We start from the raw sequence: 18,097 nt of genomic DNA, 5'->3' as shown, positions 1-18,097 counted from the left end.
ACTGTGTGTCTGATGAACAGTATATTAGGGTTTAATGGACATTGTACAAGTCAGAAAGTACAGAACAGTTTTTTTTTGTTTTTTTCCTCATTACAGAACTGTCCTGGTGAGATCACTGTGTTTCCATGTCATGAATAAATTAGAGAGCCTTGTAAGTTTATTTAACATACCAAGAATTACTGAGCTAAACATAACTGCAGAAATATTTTTTTTTCTTTAAAAGGGCATTTAAATAATTGTTAGCTTAACAGAGGCGAATGATAATGAGATGTCTTATCTTTTGGCTTTTAATGAATAATTATCATTCAGTTAAACTCAAGACATGCAAGGGATAGTCTTAAGAAGCAGTCGCTGACTGTTACCATAACAACCATACAGGCACACAGGTCAAACTCTGGATGGCTTTCCTTTGCATTATCTGATTAAAAATTGCAGACACACACATAAACAAAAACACACACACACACACATAACATTACCGCCTCAAAAATTAACGTACCTCATAGCTGCAAGCCACAATGCACACCAAAGACATTATCTGGTAAACTAATACTATTTTAATATCTTTTTTCCCCCAAAGTAAAAATAACCACCAGATACCAGGTATTATTATTATTATTACTATTATTATTACTATTATTACTATTATTATTACTATTATTACTATTATTATCACTATTATTACTATAATTATTGTTGTTGTTGTTGTTATCATCGCTGTTATTATTCATAGCATATGCATTTTATTACCATTAATGGATTTCTGCATAACATCCATTATTGTGTTATATTTAATATTGTATAATGATTATTCTTTTAGCACAGTGGAACTCTTCTACCCTTTTCATTTTACTTCTGTTATTTCCCTGACACGGTCTTTTTTTTTGCAGTCATTATTGATTCCCTTTCTTGATTAGCACTGACACTAGTTATTTTATATCGATCAACATCGTTGCCGAATGTACTTTTGTGTACATTAAACAAGACACACTGTCCCCTTCAGTCACAGAAGCATGCCAATATTATCATAGTAACACAATTTGCTGTCATGCACAATTCATTGCACTAGCCCTTAAAATGTTTCGAACAAGAGTAACCTTCTTTTTCAAGTGTTTCAACTGTCTTATTTTCTCTGCTATATGAGCAGATTACATATTTTGGCCATTTAACATTCTGAACTTTCTTTTACTTAATAGTATGAAACTATTTATAATTAATGTAATTAATTTCTTAGACCTCTAATTCAGTTGTTTCACATTTATTGTGTATGTCAAAACATGTTGTATGTTGTTTATACTGCAAAACAGACCATCATTATGAGCTAGTATAGACATCTTTTACCCAGGGGTAGTGATGGTTCTTTTTCATTTCAAGAATACTGGATGTGATTGAAAACTTGCTGTTTTATAATAATGTTTTTTCTTCTTTCTCTCAGGCGCCTGCACTCTAATAACTTGTACTGTGACTGTCATCTGGCCTGGTTGTCTGACTGGCTGCGGCAAAGAAGATCTGTTGGACAATTCACACTTTGCATGGCTCCAGTTCAGCTGAGGGGTTTAAGTGTAGCAGAAGTACAGAAGAAAGACTTTGTCTGCACTGGTAATGATGCAATTTTGGCTTTTGTTTATTGCTGATAAAACAAGAAAAGACTTTTAAATGTAAAAGCAAGTCCTACGATTGAATATTAAGTGGTGCCTCTTTATTTACTACCAGCCTTTTCTTGTGTAGTAGAAAACTCACAAATAAATATTTGTAAATCTATATTATCTACATCTAGCTATATTTACATCTAATCCATTTATTTTTATATGTGTATATGGGTAGATATAGCGATTACCACACAACATACACATACATATACACACATTAATAACGACTCTGTCTTTCATCTCTCCAGAAGTATACATGATCTTTTATAAACCAATACATTCTGAACACAAACAGACATTATTACTAGAGAAAGACTTTGAAGATATGTATCCTTTGACTTATTGTAAACACTGTGTACGTACCCATTTGTCTAGGGTTAGCTCCTCAGAGGAAGTACTGTTGTGATTTGATCCCCCCCTTCACTTCCTTAAATGCTGAATATCGGAAATGACACTTTGCTTCCCTTCACAGTGCCTTACATACCAGCGTTCCCCTTTTATTCCTATTCTCCCTTCACAGTGCCTTACATACCAGCGTTCCCCTTTTATTCCTATTCTCCCTTCACAGTGCCTTACATACCAGCGTTCCCCTTTTATTCCTATTCTCCCTTCACAGTGCCTTACATACCAGCATTCCCCTTTTATTCCTATTCTCCCTTCACAGTGCCTTACATACCAGCGTTCCCCTTTTATTCCTATTCTCCCTTCACAGTGCCTTACATACCAGCGTTCCCCTTTTATTCCTATTCTCCCTTCACAGTGCCTTACATACCAGCGTTCCCCTTTTATTCCTATTCTCCCTTCACAGTGCCTTACATAGCAGCATTCCCTTTTATCCCTATTCTCCCTTCACAGTGCCTTACATACCAGCGTTCCCCTTTTATTCCTATTCTCCATGCTTTGTATGCTTATCTTTTCCTTATGTTTGTGTTTTCTTCCATGCTTGTTCTTGGGATTACCTTTCCTCATCTTTGCCAGAGCATTTTGGGAGTGGATTGATTTTGTCTGAAATGTTATCTGTATAGGTATACACGTTTCTCTATTTTTTTTTTTTTTTACTCCTGTACTAGTTTCATCCTCAGATCTGAGGCCCCCTGCACATACACAATTTCTCTTTCTTGCCTCTAATCTAATAATGCCATATTATTTTCAAATGATTACCTATAACCTTAATTCCCTTACTGCATACCTCTTAGATTTATTATCTTTGCTTTTCCTTTTACACCCTTATTATTATATTTTTGTATATAGCTATGTTTAATTCCATGGAGTACATTCTTTTTTTTTTCTTATCCATTGTGTTCATGACATTGTTTTGCTCTGTATTATTGTAAACTTGTCTCTACTTGTATGTCGGTTTGGGGCTTTTCCCCTCGGGTCTCTACTGAAATAGGGTAAATTCTTACCGAGCTGGACCAACCTGGTTAACAAATAAAAAATAATTAAATAAATTACAAGTTACAAGATGAGTATTCCCTAGTCTCAGAGGACAGCTTTGGAAGTTGAGTATTCCCTTATCTCTGAGGATGGCTTTGGAAGCTGAGTATTCCCTTATCTCCGAGTACGACTTTGGAAGCCAAGTATTCCCTTGTCTCTGAGAATGGCTTGGAAGCTGAGTATTCCCTTGTCTCTGAGGACGGCTTTGGAAGCTGAGTATTTCCTAGTCTCTTTGGATGGCTTTGGAAGTTGAGTATTCCCTTATCTCTGAGGATGGCTCTGGAAGCATAGTATTCCCTTATCTATGAGGACGGCTCTGGAAGCTGAGTATTCCCTTATCTGTGAGGACGGCTTTGGAAGCTGAGTATTCCCTTATCTCTGAGGTCAACTGTGGAAGCTGAGTATTCCCTTATCTCTGAGGACGGCTTTGGAAGCAGAGTATTCCCTTGTCTCTGAGGACGGCTTTGGAAGCTGAGTATTCCCTTATCTGTGAGGATGGCTTTGGAAGCTGAGTATTCCCTTATCTGTGAGGATGGCTTTGGAAGCTGAGTATTCCCTTATCTGTGAGGATGGCTTTGGAAGCTGAGTATTCCCTTATCTGTGAGGATGGCTTTGGAAGCTGAGTATTCCCTTATCTGTGAGGATGGCTTTGGAAGCTGAGTATTCCCTTATCTGTGAGGATGGCTTTGGAAGCTGAGTATTCCCTTATCTGTGAGGATGGCTTTGGAAGCTGAGTATTCCCTTGTCTCTGAGGACGGCTCTGGAAGCTGAGTATTCCCTTATCTGTGAGGACAGCTTTGGAGGCTGTGTATTCCCTTATCTCTGATGATGGACAGCCCCTAGGTTCTGTATAAGTAGAGGAGGTAGGGGTCACAAGTGAGGCTTACCAGGTACAAAAATCTTTTTTCCCTGGGAGATTTGTTAGGGTATATTATTTAAAGCTTCAGTCATAACATGTGTTTGTGATTTTACACTACAGATCACAATATTACAGAAAACATTACTAATGAGATGGCATGTATTTTTGTACACCTTTACATTAAGCAATTAAGTAACATAAATTCTCTGTTTTATTTTGCTTTTTGCTTAAAACTTATGGTTAGAAGGTCATAAAATACCTTGGGCAAGAAATTAGGAAGGACACGTAGCTAATGGCTACATATTGTGTAGTATCATCACAGAATGGTGGTACATAATAACATTACATAACTCAGTGGTAAGACTGTCTACATATATATATATATATATATATATATATATATATATATATATATATATATATATATATATATATATATCAGTGGCCTCACACACACTGAAGAAATACAGCACCTCACACAACACATAAGTCAGAAAATCATTATAGCCCATCTTCCAAGCACATAAGACAACACACCACGTCGCCAAATATTCTAGATATTGGGTATTGATGTCCTCCTTACCTGGCTAAACAAGGAGAGGATCACAGTGAGCTGTCTGTCTAGTTCCAGGATCCACCAGATCATGCATGCACTTAGGTCTTTAAACCACAAGTACAAGTATGACACAGTCGTAGTTCATGTGAGCATAAATGACCTAAGACATACTTCAATGGACTATATGAAGAGAAACATGATGGAGCTTTCTGAATATGTGTCCCAGGTGGGTATGAATCTAACTTTTAGTAGCATCCTACCTTCACCAATGATGATGATGCTACATTATCATCAGAAAAATGATTGATTTCTGAACAGTTGGCTTAGTTTCTGGTGTCACAGCAAGGGATCCTATATCTTTCAGCCTGGGAAGACATAATCAACAAACCACAATGGTCTGCCAGAGATAGTTTGCAGTTGTCTTTATCTATCTCCAGAGTGCCTTTTTTAGGCTATGCAAAGTTGTGAAATCCTCCAACATAACAAAAATCACTCACAACTGCCTAAAGATATTGCTGCTCAATGCTAGGAGTTTAAATAAAGAACTGCACTTCCTGGAGGCACTCCTCATCGTGGAGAATGCACACATATGTGCAGTCATAGAAACATGGTTCAGAACCATGGAAAGCAGCCCAGCTGTCAAATGCTGCAGTTCCTTTCATACATTTCGATCCTCCACAGCTCAGGATAAAACAAAAAGAGAAGGTGTCTCTCAATATTTAAAAAGGACTAGTACACTGGTAGACTGGTCCAGCAAAATGACTCACCTGAGCTTCTCTATCCCCAATTAACTATAGTTGCAACCCCCTATCATATCCTTGCTAGCTACAGATCCCCTAACATGAGTCTGGAAAACCACACCTCCTAGCTAAACCTACTTGAATGGCCTAATGGTTAAGGTGTTTGCCTTACAAACAGAAGGTGCAGGGTTTGAGTTTCACAAGGGATAATTGGCTAGGCTTAAAATGGCTTGCAAGGGCAGTTAGCTTAGTACTAACCTATGAACATTCAGCCTAATACCATACTTATGGGTGACTTCAACTACACCTCCATAAACTGGGAGACTTATATGACCCATAAATCACTTGCTCAGAGGATTTTGGATTTCATCAATGCAAGCACCATGGAGCAACTGGTTAGCTCCCAACTAGATACAAATATTTAAGTAGGAGGTGTGGTTTTCCAGACACATGTTAGGGGGTCTTTAGCTAGCAAGGATATGATAGGAAGTCCAAACCCAGATGACACTGAGGCCTGCTCTAAGCTCTACACAAAAGCACTTTACAACCACATTCATAGCTGCACAGAGGAGGCAGTACCTGTCCCAGTCAAACTGATGATCCCCCACTTGGGCATCATAGATAAACTTACTGAGATAGGCATAAACCCCTGCATCATCAGATGGATAGCAAACTGGCTTACTGACAGGACACATGTTGTTTGGATAGGTGAAGCCACTTCTGATAAGAAACTTATTACTAGGGTGTCCCACAGGGCTTAGTGCTGGGACCCCTCCTGTTTAGTATATACTTCTCTGAAGTGAAGGCCAATGGTGAGGGCCTCTGACAAACCAAGTTCACCGACAACTGTAAGCTGGGAGTAATTATTGATTCCCCATACAATGTTGACATTCTACAAACAGGCTTGAAAAATGACAAATCACTGGTGCCAAAACAATGGTCTGAGACTTTTGTTTGTGTCTTTCGGCTTTTCCCGGGTAGGGGTCACCATAGCGGAACTCCAGTCCGCTAATGATTGGCAGTAGATTTTTTATGTGCCGAGTTTGCCAGCCCTGATGCACAACCTTCAACAAAGGAACGCCCATTCACACGTCTCCACACAAAGGCGCTCTAGCTGAGAATCGAACAGCACAATGTCTTGCTGTGAGGCGACAACGCAGCACCACCACTGCAGTAAAACAATGGTCTGAGACTAAATGCTAAAAAAAAAACAATGGTCTGAGACTAAATGCTAAAAGATGCGTAATCATACCCTTCAGTAAAACAGATATCTCTGCAAATTAAAATATTGGTACCACAGCCATAAAAGTAGACCAGTGGTAAGGGACCTAGGTAAACAGATAGTAACCTAAACTTTGACCACCAGGTAGCTGTGGTAGTGAGGAAATCTTTCTGTGTGGCTCAACTTATAAGTAAAGGCATGGTGTCAAGTTAAAATGCAGGCATAGTGCCATTGTACTCTGTCCTTATCAAGCCCTTAATTGAGTACAATGCACCCTTCTGCATGTTCTTAATCAGACACTTACACTAATTGGAGTGGCCCCGGGGGTTTCTCACTAAAAAATGCAAAGTATAAGTCACATGTCTTATGCAGACTAAATAAAAGCCCTATCCCTTTACTCCATCTCATAATATTTATTGAGAGATTACTTCTATCTGACCTACAAGGCATTATCTGATCCAGCCCTGATGAAGATGTTACATATTCACAAGAAAAAATATACGAGGGTTACCCATTCCATGGACCTGAGCCTTACTGGTGACTCTAAGAGAACTTGCTGGAAAGACAGATTTGTATACCAAAAGCTTCCTCATCTATGGAATAAATATCCAATCTTTGTAAAACAAATCCCATCTCTCACTCTCTTAAAAAAGAATTTGGACAAGTAGATGGTGAACCATACATTCATTCCCAGGGTGCTGCCCATGTAACTTATGGGCAGAGGCAATCTGTAAAATGACTTAGGGCTCCATCACCAAAAAAAACACTACCCTGATACTAAATCTGGGGAATTAAGATATAATATTGTCATATGCTGAGTATTATTGACTAGGCTTATAAATGCTTTTGTGCCCTCAGCCTAGTAATCACCTATGAACTGGTGAAACTACATTTATACACACACACACACACACACACACACACACACACACACACACACACACACACACACACACACACACTCACACACACACACTGTATTTGCTCTTATACCATAGATCATGGGTGAAAAGAGTTTAGAAAGGAAAAATTTGCATAGTTGGCTAACAAATAAAAAGACCTTCCCTGGGCACCTGTAATGATTTTTGAAAGTCACACATTAGGAAAAATGAGGACAGAAGAAAAATATGCAAAATGATTAGAGAAAATGAAAGAAACTTAAAAGGAAGAAGGAGCAGGTTAAGGCAAGACTGAGCCCAAGCCTAAGGAAAGCAATGGATTCATTTTTTATATATACCGATATATAAACATATATATCTATGATTTTTTATATATATATATATATATATATATATATATATATATATATATATATATATATATATATATATATATGGATTCGCTTTACATGCTTGACATTTTAAAATGTTGAATTTCATATGAGCGAGACCATATGATCGACGTTTTAAAACATACTTTGGCTGGTGAAAGCCTGAACAACTTTTAGACTTTTAATAAAAGGCAAGGAATGTGAAACTTCAGGATATATGAGGTAAGTGATTACTATTGCTCAGTTGATAAAAGTAATTAAGACAGTGAACCCTAACTAAATTCTGAGCCACTGTGTGTGTTTTTAATTAAGCTTCAATAATGAGATATTACTGGTAATGAACAAGGTAGATTCATTTAGTCAGTATGAAACCTATTAGGAAGCCTTCATCACTGAAATCATTTTTATATTTTCTCTGCATAATTGCTCTTGTCTTATTGTAATTTTAAAAGCTGTCAGATTTTTAATCTCCTTCTGAAAATCTCAAGTTATAGGAAACCAGATCTGTATGAAGGTAAATTAGTTTTATATAAAACTGAATTCCTAGAAACACAGCATTGCTGATTTACTTTTGGGTGACAAAAGCATTACTTGATTTCTTACTTTTAATTTTAAATGCAGTTCCTCATTTATTAATAGCTAGATTGTAAACCACAGATGTTTCATTGGAAAATGTATTTGCTAAAGATTACAGTAATGTGGATATCCCTGCATTATTTTTCAACAAAAGCCAATTCCTACTGTGATTCCATATCATAAAAATATAAAGACCTATGGAAACATCATAGTAAACAGTAAACCAATTATCTGTTTTCATAGCCAGTATAGATTTCAGAATATGTTTACTGGCACATCTTAACCCATAGAACTATGAAGAAATTTTTTTCTTATGATTATCATGTGACAGCAGCAACATCTGTGCCTAAGAGTATTTTCATTGCATATAGCTTAATGTAATTTCAAAATAGACACTAGCATTTGAAGAAAATATCACCGAAGGCATCACTAGTTAAGATAGATTTCCTGAAAGTTACATTAGTCAAAGCTGGAGCCCCAAGGCACACCAATGTTTGAGACAGGATTCACAGTACATTTTAATACTTGAAAGCTTGCTCATGAATTGTTCCTGAGATTATTAGTTAGGGGCTCCATTCATTAAAGGTACTGTACTTGGGATTTTATTCATAGTAGGTACCACAGGGTGTTGATGCATCATGTACTAACACCTGGGGTTACTTAAAGACTGACCATGCATTAGTGCTGCTACCTAGCACTTAATTCGAGCAGATGCGCAAGGCTGGGCAATTATATGCAGCTGCTTGGTACTGTCCTCATAATAGGTAGGACTGCCCATGGGTCAGTTCATAGCATGCTGTTTAGCATAAATGTCTATTGGGTTCTAATACCTGGAGTAGCATACAGTGCATTTTTTATGCTTGATGTTTTAGTTTCCAAAGATAGTTTAGGCTGACCATGACTTCTGTGCTATTTCATGGAACTATATTTACCACGTAGTGGCAGGTTCAGTGGAATGCTGTGTCCATGGGTATTGAGCATGCTTCGCATTCACAAAGATTCCTTGTCATGTGGTTTACAGTTATTACAAAAATGAGTAAACACTGCCAGTATGTTAGAAGACAGTATCATAGCTTTTTACACCATTACTGAATTCACTTTTAAGGCTTAAAAATAAACATGCTGGGTTGCTGAGCAGCAGTCAGCTGTGCCGGTATGCATAGCACTGCTGGTTTGGGCAATCTTTATGCTAAGCTCAGTGTTGTTGACCATCTCTGTTGATTATGGGGAGGATCAGGGGGTTAAAATGGCAGTATAATGATTAAACAATGTATATACATAGACAGGTTGTTATTAGGCTAATGACCCAGGGAACCTTTCTATGCCTAGACAGGTTTTCCTGAAGTAATAAATGTCCTATTTGGATACAGGACATCCTTATTATTTTGAAAAAAACTTGGCTAGGCTTAGAAAGTCCCCCTCCCAGGTCGTTAGTCTAGTAACAATCTATGAATCTGTTAAATAATGATGTCCTGCATCCAAATATGAGAGGGTGGTGACTAGAAAGGAAGAAAAGTTGGCAAATCAGATGGATCTAATAGTGATAAACACAACTAAAGGACAATATGCATTGAGGCCAAGTCATAGGAGAAGAAGTGATAGTATTAAAAAGTGAGAGAGAATAATGCTGATTATCTGATGGTGAGAAACAGAAGGAGTTATCTGTGAAAGAAGTTACAGTACATATCTGTATGTTGAATGAAAAAAAGTTAGGAACCACTAAATAATTTGTTGGGCTGGGTAAGATGGCAGAATATCCAGTGAGGAGAAGACTTGAGCAGCTTTGGCACTAAGATCTCAATTACAAGAGGGTTTAGGTAGATTTCAAATGAGAATGAAATAATTTGATAAAGATATTTGCCACCATAAGGCTGACACTACCGACCAGGGTGGTTGTGAAAGACTTTTATTGTAAGAATATTCTTTTCCAAATTTAAATGAATGATTTAGCAAATGAGATGATGCATGAAAGGATAAGTGAAAGGTGATAATTAACTGGAAGCTGCAAACATTTAAGCAATACAGGTTTATTCTTCGGAGTGCTGACTAACCAACTGAAGTTTATTTCTATCTTTAGATCCTTTAGTTTGTAGTTTTCATATAAGTTAATTCTTCACCATTAGTAATGTCCACATTAGTCTCTCTAATGCAGTCTAAATAAGCAATTCATACATCTTGACGTCCATACATTTTCTTTAATTTGGCAGAAATACCTTCATAATTTCCCTTTCTCCAACCATATCTAAACTGTTTAGTTTCTGAGCTATCAATTTTTTATACAATAAGCATTTTAATATACAAACTAATCTCACACTTATGATCACAACCTACTAAGGGAGCCATTGCTGAGTAAATGAAGGACCAGTAGGTATTTTGTATTACTACATTGAAAATAGCCGCATTTCTGGTTTGGGTTGTGTAATAGTTCAAGAATTCCACATCCACAATTTTAATATCACACCAGCATGTTTTTTTTTAATTACTACAGAATCCCTGTATCTGATGTGTGCTACACAATCCTCAGGCCAAGTGCCTTGGGGGTTGCTCTGTAAATGCTCAGGATGAAAACATATCCATTTTGAGACCTGCCTACCCAAGCAACATTGTTTTTTTACTGACAAACTGGACCTTTAGATTGCTTCAGTTCCATGTCATAACACCTGGACTTATTAATGCTACCTGCTTGTTAACAAAAAAATAGTATTGGATTTTTGCCCATGTCTGAGTGACTTAGATGGAGAATCAAATTGTCTGTAGCTTAAAGTTTAAAAGTTTGTCTTAACAAGTGAACAGATTATGAGTATTTGCATAAAAAGGACATTTTCATTGTGTTTTGTTATTTGGCCTGTGGATTCTTATCCTGTTCCTTCCCTGAAATGGAGTGGAGAGTATTAATCTGTTTGATTAAATTAATCAAGGGCTTCTTTTCCTGTGTGGTCCCAGCTGTATGCTATCTTTCCCAACTTTTTTTTTAATTAAAAGATGTTTAATCATTCAAAGATGTAGGTTGAGAATAGCTACATGTTGTCTGAGAAAGTTTTTACTCATTTTACAGGGGAGTTTAACTTCCCTAATGAGATTTATTGTTTGAAATCACCTTTAGACCATGACAAAAAGTTTTGTAATACTAGATGATTTACATTCATAAAAAGAAGATGTTCATAAGCAACAATGGCAATGATACCAAAACAGACGAATTCATGGACACAACTGTAATGTAGTGGCTAAGGCAATTTTGTTTTAAATACTGAGACCTAAAACCACTTATTCAGCTGGCCTGTTGAATGTGGTGGCTGTGAGTTTTTTTTTAATTCATAGCAAAAGTGATGTGTTTAGTTAAATATGTTTATATTGCCAGACAAAAAGTTTCCAATACTAGCATTACTTTTTTCGAGCAATTTAGACTTGAAAATAATATATAGGAATCTGGGAATAAAATGTTAAAAAAGAAAAAAATTGAAAGGCAGTGAACATATTTGTACTCTTCAAATAAGTATAATATTTTGTCAGTTTTAATATTCTTTTGCAAGTTCTTACTGGTGAGATATGTAACCTTGTGTGGGTTTCAAGCGTACATGTTACATTGGTAAAACATTTCATTTTAATGATATTAAATTACAACGGTTGTCAGCAAGATATCCCTGGTTATGAAAAATGTTTTTGGCAACCAATGTTATTTTTAGATGCAGTTGGTAAAGTTTAAATGTACCTGCCAGTAATCCTTAGTCCTTGAACATAGCAAGAGCTTTATTTTTCTTTCAGAACTCTTGGCAGAAACTGCCATTTTGTATTCTAATTCACTGCAAAAGGACCAAGTTTTCGTTCAACAGAATATTCGGTATTTGTAGAACATTCTGTTTTAGTAAACACTGAATATTGGATAATTAAAGTCTGAAAAAGTCTGGATAATGACAAATATACATTTTTAATCCACGTTAAAACATCACTATTACAGTGCCTCTTTATTCCTTTAATGTGCAGAAGATTACAAATGTAAGCATACAGTCCATTCATTGATGGTAATTCTAGTGAGGGTAACATGTCAAGTTAAAGGGTGACTTGATGCATGGTGGTGTGTGGAAAACATGTTGTATGCTTGTATGTCCAACAGGTGTTTAGCTGCTATAATGTAAAAGCATGCAGTAGGACGATTGCTGTCAGGTGCGGGGAGGACATTAGGTCTGCACAAATTAATGAGGCTGTACTGCATAGAATATTTTGGTGTCCCTTTCACTCACTTACACTTGGACATGAGCATTTCAAAAATAATACAGCTAAGTAATGTAAAACTGAGGGGACTATATACAATGACACTAGTAAACTCTAATCTTTTATTACTTTAAAGGACAGGAGAGAGAGTGAACATGAAGAAACGGAGGCATAATAGGTATGTGTATAACAGTGTTGTGACACCCCTGCACTGGCCCAGCAATCAAAGATCTCAGTCCTCACCACAGGCAACAGTGGGGGTCGTACACACTGGGAGGATGACAAGTACACACACAGTAAAGTACAATTTCCCTTAAGAACACACAGAGATCACAGTCTGTCTGGGGCTGGTTTCTCCCTCTTTCTCCAGATCCCCAATATGACTCCTCACTGGCACAGCTATAGGATTGAGATCTCAGCTGAGTGGCCAAACCAAAACCAAAACCTCAAGTACCCTCTCTGTCCAACCAGTGCTTTGTGTCCCTGCTCAAGTAGCTGATACACACACACACACACACACACTTTGAGGCTTGATTTATATACAAACACAGACACAAGCCTGGGGAAAGCTGCCACAGGTTTACTGGTTATGACCCCTTTCTGCCGAGAGTAAAAGGTAGTTTTCATTGCTACCAGCCAACTCTTAACAGCTTCTTTAAGGGGCTTAACAAAGGGTGTCCAATCTGACTGTGTAATGTTACTATTAACCCAAATGGTAGTTTTGACCAAGCGCCAGGCTATTAGGAGTGGCCGGTAGTGTGTCACCAAATAGATATGCAAGTACCCTAAGAGGTTAAATATCTTGAAACAGGCCACCCACAATTGAAAGGTTTAAATGTATTTAATAATAAATAGTAAAAGAACAAGACAGAATTAAATGTGTATTCACAGTGCCTTCAGAGTTCAAAATCACAGGAAATATTTAAAACAACATTGCAGGACAGTCTCAAATAAATAAAGAAAACATCTAAGCTATACTTTACTGTATTCCTGTCAGAATCTAAAAGAGTTACTATGCCCTAAAAATTTACTTACAGAACAGCATGCAGTCAGAAGTGATGAGTGGATATTTCTATGTCCAAGACAAGATACAAAATGCACAGTCTCTCTCTCTCTCAGAGAGTTCTTAAATTAATATCAAATATTACTGCTGGGTTAGCTTGGATGACATCACTTTTTGTCACCTGACTTTAGTTCCCAAGCTAAACCCCCTTTGTCAAAAAAGAAATTAGCATATCTCTGTGGAAATACATTGTCTTCAGATGTTTGCAACAGCTAGGAGACATAAAACAATAAAACACTTGCAAAGCAATGCAGAAGGCACCCTAATTCTAGTCTTTCTGTCTCCTTGATGCATTGAAACTAACTTTTATGGTGCAATAATAAAACAATTTAATTTAAAACTATTTTCTCTGAATTTTTTCAAGTTAACCTCCTGTGTTCCAATTTCCATTAAACATATATATCTAAACAGTCAAAACAGTGCAGATACATTCCTGTTCTATTCCAGTAGGGCACACTGCGGTTACATTTTAGCTCAGTACTTTAAACACACTTCTGTATAAATCATATCAGTATTCACAAATGACATAGAATTATTTTCAAAATTCCTGATAGCTGGGCTGGCAGTGTGACAAGTGTCATGAAGGTTTATGTTATTTTGCTAATTAGGTGATATTTTTATGTTATGACTTACTTAAATGTAAACATCAACTATTCCTTCCTCATTTTGAGATGCTATCAGAGGTTTAGTGGTTAAACCCCTAACTCAATCCCCAGGTGGATAACATTAGCACCGCCACCTTTTGGTGGTGGCATTTTGGTGCTCCCACACTCTTCATTTTAAGATGTACTTTCACAGACTTGGAAACCCAAGCCCACACACCTGAGTGAAAGAACTACTGCAGTGGAGCAAGGATCCACCTGCAAAAGACCAATTCAGCTGACCAGGGTGACCATTTCTGTCTTCTCAGGATTGGTGAGTAAGCATAAACCACTCACATCCATAGCCCCCTGCCTGGCTTTTCTAGCATCTAGCAATCCTAAATTGGATTTAGGACATCTGGGTTGTACTAAAGGTTAATTTCTCTGCATACCAGAAACAAGTTACTATGTGGTGTTTTTGGCAGACATTGCAAAAAATTATAAAATGTTTGTGGGTGTACTACTTGTGTTGTCTGGGTTATTGCTTATAGTGGTATTTTAGATAAATATATTAATTTACTTTATTTATTTGTATATGTATTTATTTGCTAATTGTTTACTGGGTAGGTATATATATATATATATATATATATATATATATATATATATATATATATATATATCTATATCTATATATATATATATATATATATATATATATATATATATATATATATATGGCTTCTGGCAAAGGGCCTTTCCTCCCCCATAGTGCCTTTTTTAGCAAAAGTCATGAAGTTGATACTACCAACATAAAAATTTAAACAAAATGCGAATTAAAGGTCATGCTGCTAAACGCTTGGAGTCTAAACATGAAACTGTTCTCATTGCAAGCATTCTTACCCCTGGAAGATGCTGACATTTGTGCAGTCACAGAAACCTCTTTCAAAGCTGCAGAGAGCACCCCAGCCATACCTGGTTACTCATTCTATCATACATTCAGACCCCAAACTGTGGGCAGCAAAGCCAAAGGAGGTGGAGTTTCAATATATATTAAAGACGCACACACCTCTGGGCTGGTCAAACAGTATGACACACAGGAGACAATCCAGGTGCACTTAACCATTGACAAGGCCATATTCAAATTATAGCTAGCTACAGGCCCCCAAATTTGACTCAAGATGCTCACTCCACCTATCTGGACCTCTTCAAATCTATCAAGATTCAACCCTTTACCATGATCCTGGGTGACTTTAATTACCCAACCATAGACTGGAAAAACTACTCATGCCTGAACACAAATGCCCAGAGATTCCTCGATTTTATCAATGCAAATGCCTTGGAACAGCTAGTCCATACCCCCACAAAATGTGAAATATCTTGGACTTGGTATTAACCAGTCTGAGTAACCACTGCAGCACCCCTACAGCATCATCCTCCCTGGTAAGATCCGGCCATAAAGTGGTCACTTTCAAAGTCACCATCTCCCCCTGACCCCACTCTAGCTAGGGTAAAAAAAAAATTCTCCTTCTCCAAAGCTGATTACAATCTCCTGAGGGATGGTATAAACAGCTTCACAGCCCCCCCCCCCCCTCTGTAGCAACTGGCACTAATGTCCAAAACTACATCAAGGTACTTTATGAGCATTTATATAGATGCATGGAATCAGGAATACCTGACAGGACAAAATCATCCTCCTCAAGGAAGAGTAAACCTGTCTGGTGGACATCTGCAATAAATAAACTTTATAATGAAAGGAAAAAAATTGCTGTTCAGGACCAAGAAGGACCAGGTGCCCAATTGGAAGCAATCTCTCCTTGTCTGAAAAAGCAAATAAGAGCACTAGTGAAATCCTGTAAAGCCAGCTTTGAGTCCAAATTGGCCACATCTACTAGAGATAATCATAAGGCCTTCTTCACATATGTCCGCAATCTCAGAGGAAGCACGCAGATCTGTTCAGAACTGGTGGTCAAGAACACCACATACACAAATACTGTAGATATAGCCAGTCTACTGGCTGACAGATTCGGTGAAAACTTCTCCCATCTGTCCTCCCCATCAGTAAATCAGGATATCCCCAGTACCTGCCCACCATCCCTTACCTCTGTGGAACAGGTCATCACTGCCCTGTCAAAGGAAAAAAATACAGCCTCCATGGGACCCAATAACATCCCAGGCTGCACCCTACATGAACTCAGGAATGAACTTGTAGCACCATTAGGCACCCTATTCAACCAAAGCCTGAGTATCAGCTTTGTCCCATCCGAGTGTCATCCCTTTACACAAAGGTAGAGCATCCACAGATCCAGGGAATCAGTCTAACTAGCCTGATCTGCAGGGCCTTGAAATAGATGATCATGGACCTCATTTACAGGGACACTATCAACCTCCAAACACTCGACCCCACACAGTTTGGCTTTGTCAAGGGGGGGGGGGTCTTGTCTGTTAAATCTGGTAGACTTCTTTCACACAGTCACCAAAGCCACAGACGAGAAAAGATGGTACACACCACCTACCTTGACCTGGCTAAGCCTTTGACACTATTCCCCACTCGGGTATAATAGATAAACTCTCTCAACTAGGCATCGATCCATATGTTACCAGATGGAAATCAAACTGGGTCACTGATATAACCCACCTAATCAAAATAGGGGAAGCCACCTCAAGCAGCAGACTCATAATGAGTGGCATACCCCAGGGATATTCGGGATATACTTCTCTGAGGTGCAGGCAAAAACCAATGAGCTATGGCATGAAGGTCGCAGATGATTGCAAGCTGGGTGTGCTCACCAATTCCCCAAGTGATGTAGACATCCTCCAAGAGGGTCTCACCCAAACAAATGACTGGTGCCAGAAATATGGCCTCAACCTGAATGCCAAAAAATGTATCATCATTCCCTTTGGGGAGAGTGACATCCCCACATGTTATCACATTAATAACAATGTCCAGAGTACGCAATCAGTAATGAGGGATTTGGGCACCCAGGCTGATAGCAACCTGACTTCTGACCACCATGTTGCTTCCTTTGCACAGAAAGCTTTCTACATGGCCCACCTCATAAGTAAAGATATCTCATCCAGGGACAAGGTAGTCATAACATCCCTGTATTCTTCCCTTATAAGGTCAATTATTGAGTACAATGCCCCTTTCAAACATTGCAAAGCACATGCAGCAGCTGGAGAGAGTGCAGAGGTTCCTCACCAGGAGAATCCAGGGCCTCAAACATCTGCCTTACATAGATAGGCTAAAAGCTCTGTCCCTCTACTCAGTTTCATACAGATTCCCGAGAGGTGACCTCTGTCTGGCATACAAAGCAATCTCGGACCCCACCTTGATGGGACTGCTGCATATCTGCAAGTCAAGCTCCACTTGAGAAACCTGTACACGTAACCTCAACCTCATTTGTGATATCAGTAGGACTTGTTGGTGGGACAGATTTGTGTCCCAGAAACTCCCCCATCTGTGGAATAGACTCCCTCTCCAAATCAAGAAGAGTACCTCATTATCCCTTTTTAAACGCAACCTGGATAACTGGAAGAAAAACAGAAAATACACCCCTAGGATTCCACCTGTGTCCCTGCTGGACAGGAGCTTTGGGTGCTGATTTGTCTAAACATGGATTAAACTCTTGGCTAGGCTTATAAAGGCCTCAGGGCCAATAGCATAGTAACCTTCTACGATCCGATATATACATTTATGTTAATAGGTGTGTGTGTGTGTGTGTGTGTGTGTGTGTGTGTGTGTGTGTGTGTGCGTGTGTGTGTGCGTGTGTGCGTATGTCTGTGTGTGTGTGTGTGTATCTAATATATATATATATATATATATATATATATAGTTTAATATTAAAATGAAGAATTGATGTTCGGCGAACAAGGGAATGACGAATGCCTGTTGGCTGATTCCTGTATTGCCAAACTACAATTCTGCGAGCGTC

At 38.1% G+C, this 18,097-nt stretch overlaps 1 protein-coding gene across 2 annotated transcripts in view; it reads left to right on the top strand.

Moving 5' to 3' along the window:
• The window catches only part of LOC122800048 (slit homolog 3 protein-like), a 2,083,326-nt gene that overhangs the window by 1,519,459 nt on the left and 545,770 nt on the right, over positions 1–18,097 (top strand). For both annotated transcript variants that reach the window (XM_044069531.1, XM_044069532.1), the window contains one exon: positions 1,436–1,599. In XM_044069531.1, the coding sequence (XP_043925466.1) occupies positions 1,436–1,599 (164 nt within the window). The remainder of the gene's footprint in view (positions 1–1,435; positions 1,600–18,097) is intronic.

The sequence above is a fragment of the Protopterus annectens genome, chromosome 4.part0, assembly GCF_019279795.1.
Source record: "Protopterus annectens isolate FY-2018-M chromosome 4.part0, PAN1.0, whole genome shotgun sequence".
Classification (NCBI taxonomy): Eukaryota; Metazoa; Chordata; order Ceratodontiformes; family Protopteridae; genus Protopterus; species Protopterus annectens.
This window is presented reverse-complemented; position numbering and strand designations above follow the sequence as displayed.